The following is a 7779-nucleotide window of genomic DNA, read 5'->3' on the forward strand; positions in this document are numbered from 1 at the left end:
TCAGGAGTACATTAGCTACTGTTGAACATGCCTCACAACTTGGGATGAATAGGATAACCTTCTTTGTTCTTTCTTTGCTATGATTCAATGATATCTCTGTAACAGGGAAGTGATGGCAGTGTGATTAGGCCTGGTTTCTTGCATTTGCATATTCCATGAGTTGCAGCCAGTTCTCTTGGTACGAAGACCACTAAGATTTTGACTTTAGGGTACCAAATAGAGGCTGAAGATAACAGAGAAAAATCTTCTGTGGAAGCAGGACAGGAACTTTCTCCCACAGTCCTTGATTGGGAGTTGGGTGCCTCTGAGTAGTGTAGCACAAAATCCTACCCCTTTAAAACAACGGAAACTGTGAAAGTAAGAGAGCAACATGGACAGCAAAAATCAGCAAAGAGGCAAGAAAGCAAAGACAAGACAGTCTTCAATAGAGGCAACAGGGATGTAAATTTGGAAATAAACCAAACCCTCCAGTAGTAGTAAGAGTCCAAGGCAGCCCCAGGAACCACAGTCACTTCCTGTCCAATGTGTGCTTTTCCAACTCCATATGTGACTGGAGAAGTCTTCTGGAAGAGAGATGGCATAAAGGAACAGTCCCAATCTATACAGCAGTCACAGAGGTGACAGTAGGCACTGGCATTTGGTACATGTACCTAAAATTCTCAGCACCTGGGGATCCATAGTCTTCTTGGATCACAAACTTCATTGATATGAATAGAGAGGCATGATACTGATAGAGCTGCTCTGTAAAAGGAGAGCTGGGTGATACTGAGATTTTGGGGATTCTTACTGTGGCATTCAGCAAAAGCTGGAATGAATTTGTGTGCTCTATCTGCGTCTGTGTTAATATGAATAGGTCCGTTAGTAGAATAAAAAGCCATAGTATCATCCAATTAATAGAGGTGTTCCTCTCAGTAAGTATCTGTGCAGTAAGAGATCATACGTGGCAAGTGAAAGAATTCAAATAAATTAATGTACTTAACACAGAGTATAAAATTATAAGCAGTGTAATTGCAAGCCAAATTTTCAGTAAAATCCTGCAAATTCTAGTTCTCTTAACCCTATTGAGAAGCGAGTTTTCTTCCAAGCAGCTGCATCCACAATGCTATTTCACTCAGGCTAGATCTTCCTTCACCTTCTCTTTTGTATCACCTGTACGTACAGACATAGAAGAGTCCAGTTTTCAGGCCTTCCTGTAGCATTTGAGATCATGTAAGAACTATATGACTGAGCAACAGCAGGAAGCACTGGACTTGTAAATCAAAGCTTTTGCTGAAGGATATTATGTCAAGGAAAGCTGGGGATTATCTGTATATGTGGAGTTTGCTGTGACAAGCCTTATCTTCAGGATATAAGTACCAAGAAACAACCCTTTTCAAGTGAATGTAAATTGCTGAGATTACTTAATAAGAAATATACCAAATATCTTGTGTCTTTTCAGGAAGAACTAGAGGCAAAGGCTAAAGCTGACAAGATTAAACTTGCATTGGAGAAACTGAAGGAAGCCAAAGTTAAAAAGGTGAGCCTTAACATAGTAAATGCTACCATAAGAGCTACCACCTAAGTATCTGTTAACATTCTTCATAATAATGAAGTTCTTACATAAATGACTAGGCTTTTCCATATTTTATCTGTAAAGATATTCTGTGGAGCTCTCATTATCCACCTCGAGAGAACTCTCTGGGAGAATGCTACCTCCAAGGGGCTTATGTTTTAGAGGACTTGGAAAGTGCTGTCTCTTTCTCTTTTTTTCACTGTTGGGGCAAAGCTCACTGTTCTGGTAAGTTGCTTTAGAGAAAGTGGAGTGTACATGAAAACGTTGCTTACTTATGCTGTGCTGATTCCAGGAGTATTAAACTTTTCTTTTACAGTGGATGTGGATTTAGCAAATCCCTATTAAATTAATGAGGGTCTTCTTGCTAAATCTTTTCACAGCAGTGTAGTAATGTACAAGGATAATAGAAATTATTTTAGGCCAACAAATTAGAAAGCTTCCAGCCAGTGTCTGCACGGTGCTGCAGTGTGCCTTGTAATTATGCCCACTCATCCTAAACTAGTGTTGCAGCTGAACTTAACAGAAGCTGCAGGTGTTCAGTAACTCTGAATAATGGATGTGAACTAAAAACAGTCATGACCTTTCAGTCTTGCTCAAAGGAAGTGGGAAGTGCTGGAGCTTGCAGAACTTCCAGGAGGAATGGAAGCTTCCAGTAAGTTTGAGAATGTCCAGACTTGAGATGGTTCCCACAGAACACTTTATGTTCATGTACATATGCTACTTCTGAGAGAATGTCTTGAGAGGATTTCACCAATGCTGACTTTGTAAAGCTCTATAACTAAAGTTATGACTGCTCATTGGTCACCCTCTTTTCCTTGTAGTGTTAGTAATTCTCCTTTGGGAGACTTTTTTTTTCCCCAACTTTTTTTCCCACCCTGAATATTTGGAAACAAACAGCAGAAGTAAGGTTCAATCTTGTGACTGTATTGCTATAATGAAATTACTATGTCATTCTTGAATTCGAAATTGACAAAATATTGTCAAGAAAACTGGTTTTCTCTCCTTTACCAAAAGTGGAGGGCAGAGGGCAGGGATGATGGTGAAAAGCAAGCTCACAGCCCTGGACTTCAGGAGAGCAGACTTTGGCTTCTTCAAAGATCTGCTTGGAAGAGTCCCATGGGATAAGGCCCTGGTGAGAAGAAGGGACCAAGAAAGCTGGTTAATATTTAAAGATCACCACCTTCAAACACAAGAGAGTTCCATCCCAAAGGAAGATGATCAGGAAGTGTCATGAAGATGATCAGGAGTATCTCTCCTGTGAGGAAAGGCTGAGATACCCTAGGGAAGAGACGGCTCTGTCTGGTGCTTGTCTATCTCTAGAAAAACCTCAAGAGAGGGTGCAAAGAGAATGGAGCCGGGCTCTCTTCAGTGCTGCCCAGTGATGGGACCAGAGGCAATGGGCACAAATTGAAACACAGGAGGCTCTGAACACCAGAAAACACTTCTTCACTGTGAGGGTGGGTGAGCATGGCACAGGTTTCCCAGGCGGGTTATGGAGTGTTCCTCCTCGGAGATAATAACAAACCATCTGGACAGGGTCCTGGCCAACAGGCTCTAGGTGGCCCTGCTTGCCCAGGCGACTGGGCTGGACCTCCAGAGGTGCCTTCAAATCTCAACTGTTTTGTGATTCTGTGAAGGTGGAAGCTGCATGCATGTTTCTGAGCAGTCAGTTAAAACCAGACAAAAATCCCCTTTTGCCTTAGACATGTTATATTATGCATGTACAACATTTCTTTTTCTCTGTAATCTGCACTATGGCTCGGCTTATTTTACAGAAGATTCTTCTTACAAGGATTGGAATCAAAACAAGTTCATGTTACATAAGTTTTGTTACATTTGTTTCTGCTTTTCAGAGATAGTGTAAATTTTCTCTTGAGGATCATAACTCTGCTTCTACCTGACCTTTTACACAGATTGTCTCTACAGAACCAAAGCTTCTTATGCACACATTTTTAAATAAAGAGCTATTTAAACAAGACTGTATGGAAAAGTTCTCCCAACTCACCAGCAATGTACAGACTTTGTAGAGAATTATTCTACTGTTTTCCGTACTAATGGAGCATTTTAAGTACTTTCATATAATGTATTTCCAGTTCTATAATATTTTATGTACTTCAGCATTTTCTTGCATTGTTCCTCTCTGAAGAAAGTTCACTCTGTTTCTTGTTTAACAAATACTTTGCCATATAAAGAAGTAATGAGTGTCTTAGGTTAATTTGGTCAATGTAAGTAACTCATAAGGGGAAGAGGAGGGGCAGTCACTGATCTTTTCTCTGTGGTGGCCAGTGACAGAACCCTAGGGAATGGCCTGGAACAGGTCCCCTGGGGAAGTCGTCACAGCACCAAGCCTAACAGAGTTCAAGAAACATTTGGACAATGCTCTTGGGCACATGGTGTGACTCTTGGGGTTTTCCTGTGCAGGGCCAGGAGTTGGACTCGATGATCCTGATGGGTCCCTTCCAGCTCAGCATATTCTGTGAACTCATTTGTTTTCTTACTGATGACTGTTGGACTATGGCCATCTTAGTACAATCCAATTTCAGGTTATTCTGTTGGCATGGCAAGATTCTTCCGTTCTTTTTCTATTTAAAACTAAATTTTCCACATTTGTAGCTTGCATTAAGGACACTCTGTCCTTTTGTACTTGGTTTCCCTATCAAGCATTTTCCTTAATTGCACATGTAGTAGATTTAGAGAAGAGATTAACTTCTGCTTTTGCTCCATAGCAATTTCACCTCTCCTGAAGTCATGCATAGGACAAGGTTCAATTTTATTTTTAGAGAAAAGGTCTTTTGTTTTGGTGGCATTATAATGTGAAAACTTCTCTGCTTTTTTATCCTCTCAGCTTGCTGTGGGACAGGATGCCTTTGAATCAGTAATAACCTTCAGCCTTAAGCTTTCTTGTCTGTGTTAGCAGATTCAGACTAGTCTTCTTCGTGCTTCTGAAATTAACTGACTCTCCTGTGACTTTGTTCTCAGCTTGTTATCAAGGTGCACATGTATGATAACAGCACAAAGTCTCTAATGGTGGATGAGCGTCAGGTGGCACGGGATGTTTTGGACAATCTCTTTGAGAAAACCCATTGTGACTGCAACGTCGACTGGTGTCTGTATGAGATGTACCCAGAACTGCAGATTGGTAAGTGGTGTAGTGACACAGCAGATAGCAAATAGATATAGTGCTGGTAATCTTGAAAGATCAGGTAAATGTTGGTAATCTTGAAAAGATAATAACTTTTCTCCTGCCCATGTGTCCCCTGGCACTGGAACATCATAGACTCTAAGCTGAGGGATGCTGCAGGAATATATTTGGTCTGTTCTTGCTGTAGAAATGAGTCCATTCAGCTGTGCTGTGACCTGCAGAAGGCTCCTTGCTTGTCACCATTTCCATTATTTTACACAAAATGAAGGGGCCATGTGAATTTCAAGGTGATGACAAATCCAAATAACAATACTCAAATCTACTTTTCGAAGAGAGGATGCAGTGCTGGAGTGCTGTCTGCAGGCATATATTACATACTGGCCAAACAAATGTCATTAAACAAGACTCTGTGAGAAGTGTTTCAGTCACTTCTAATGCTTTTCACTTGTGGTAATCATTTTCTTAAGTGTAGCTGTGTGCAGGATATTCTGTGATGGGGCTGCAGCTCTGCTCTGGTAAGTTATGACTTATGGAGTAATTAACCTGGCCTCCAGGTCCGAGGAAACAGCTGTGCAAAACTTATAAGTTGTTCTGTGCAACATAATGAGTCTTGTTTGAAAAAGGCATCAAGGTTTCTTTCATTAAGAACAGAGTATTCTCTAATTGTAAATTATTTCAGAATATTTTTATTTTCCAGACTGAAAAGGTATTGACATCAAAAGGAAAAGGAAAATTGCTACAGCTTTCTTTCAGATTCACATTTGACCTAGAGAAATGGGAAATCGTTAAACAGCCTTTAACAAACACAGTTTACAGTCTCCCAGCAGAGATGAGAAAATTTACAAATAAAGTCAAATATCAATATTGCACTTTAAAAGAACTCCAAGTGTAGTCATTCTGCTAAACTAAATGAAAGAAATTTAAAAAAACTGGAAAAAATCCTGATGGGTCATGAGCAAGGAGATGCTCATCTGCTTGTAAGAGTGGCACAGAAATTTACTGCCAATCTGTTCTTGCTACTTGATTAAGATAATGATGCTGCATTCTTTTGTACCTGCTTATCTTAACTAAGGAAAGACTGGAAATGTCATTTGACCCTAGAAATCTCACAAAAGTCACTGAATAATTTTGGAGTGTTTTCCAGTCTTAGAAAGTTGCTCCCTTTTGTCCAGTATGACTTGGATGAATGTGTCTGAGAATTAGGATGACAGCACATAAAGAGATTGTTTTCTGAATCTCCATAGTCATGAAAAATAATGTACTTGTGTGTCTTCATAATCTGGATAGACATTTGAATTTCCCATCATGCAATTAAAACTGAAGGTATCAGGGAGATTGTTTGCTACAAACATTGGGGTTAATGCTAAGAATTTTTTTGTAGAAATTACTTGTGCTGCATTAGTCCCAGCTAATACTAGGTGCTTTTGGTTAGTGTTAGGGTATTAGTATAGGAAGGAATTACTCTCATAATGAATAAAAATTATTTTAAAAGCCAGGACTGAAGAAAAGTACCAAAGGAAATAAACCTGTATGATCAAGAAAAAAGGAAAAGTCTATTAACTCCTGATGTAGTGATCTATTACCAGGTCCAGATCTGCTGAGAATGGAGCCTTTTTGTTTGCAGAAGGCAGTTTCAATATGAGTGGAATGGTGCATGTTCTTTCTTCTGCTTCCAATGCACAGCAACATGTAGTTAATTTTGTTCAAAACCAGAAGAATGTGAGCTATTCTTTATTCTTGTCAGTATACTTCTTGGCTGTTCTAGATAGCTTTATTACTGTGAGCACAAAGACAGAACTTTTCTGCACTTCATCTTTCTGCCTGCTTTCAACATCAGAATTAAAGAGAATAAAATTACTTTTACTTTAAGAAGCAAATCTGAGCAGCAAACATTTCTTGCTGAACGGAAGGTCCAAGCTACTTTTTTGTCACAAGATTCTTGACAGGTTGTCTTACATATAATGTTATTTTGAAAGACTATCATTGCAAATAAAATAAACTACAATTTTAGATTAATTACATGTTAAATATCACTGATAATTGCAGTAGTGAGATGGTGATGTAACACTGGGCTGTACCTACCAGCATGTATTTTGCAGTAAAGACTATTGTCTTAAAAAAAGGCATCCAGATTTAACTTGTTTTCGGAAAAATAATTATTAAAAAGACCCTCCTGGGGATAATAAAATCACACCTTTCATACAAGAAAATCCTGGTGCAGCAAATGAGCAAACAAAAATATATGTGGCAAAAATTAGTGTTACTATCTGAGAATTATTTGATGGCTATCTTGAACTATAAGGTACTGTTCACCCTTCAAACCATTAACTGGGTTTTATACTGTGCTTTCTATTTCCAGTGCATTGCAGAAGTACCAGTTGCTAAATGAAGGATGTTTTGTTGGTGGTGTTAAAAGTTACCATGTACATGTGAACTGGTCCTGAAGCTAATCGCATTCTGTGAATTTAGTTAATTCACAAAATATAGGTTGGATGGGATGTACTAAAACCTTGTCAAAAGTAACAAGTGTTGAAGAAAGCCTACAAAGTGTATGCTCTGTTACCTCCTCTGATGCTCGGCCAATCTAGGCCGTTGGAAGATGTGATCGTCACAGACCACTGAAATGGGAGTACAGCTGTTCCCAGGAAACTGCCAAAATTGTACTGAAAATTGGAGCTGGGTGAATTCCCTATCCCAGTACTGAATTTGTAGAAAAGTGCAGGTTGGGACCCTCCGGAATGACCTGTCAAGTTATGCTGAATTCCTTTTCCTTTGAAGGAGGTTTTATGTTACTGTTCAGCTACTTTATATAGGTGAAACTAAAGAGGAAGAGATCGGAGTTACCTAATCTCACCATACTCTGTGGCTTTCCTGGGTGGAGGACTGGGCAGACCAGGAAGGGACAGAGCTGACATTAGGTCTCTCACATCCCTGGTAAGGTTTCTAACTACAGAGATGCTGGTTGAACCAGTATATCTTCACATCAATTCTCAGTCTGTCTTCATATTTTCTCTGTTTTACTATTTGTGCTTTTAAATACAATTGCTTGTATTTATTTTATTTTCAGTGCACAGAATTCTTCCTG

General features: G+C 39.3%; 1 protein-coding gene across 1 annotated transcript in view; it reads left to right on the plus strand.

Annotated features, from left to right (window-relative positions):
- APBB1IP (amyloid beta precursor protein binding family B member 1 interacting protein) overlaps window positions 1-7779 on the plus strand; it is a 51016-nt gene that overhangs the window by 9151 nt on the left and 34086 nt on the right. The window contains exons 5-6 of the mRNA XM_017741534.1: window positions 1439-1516; window positions 4532-4691. Of these exons, the coding sequence (XP_017597023.1) occupies window positions 1439-1516; window positions 4532-4691 (238 nt within the window). The remainder of the gene's footprint in view (window positions 1-1438; window positions 1517-4531; window positions 4692-7779) is intronic.

This window comes from Corvus brachyrhynchos, unplaced genomic scaffold (assembly GCF_000691975.1).
Source record: "Corvus brachyrhynchos isolate BGI_N302 unplaced genomic scaffold, ASM69197v1 scaffold167, whole genome shotgun sequence".
Taxonomy (NCBI): domain Eukaryota; kingdom Metazoa; phylum Chordata; class Aves; order Passeriformes; family Corvidae; genus Corvus; species Corvus brachyrhynchos.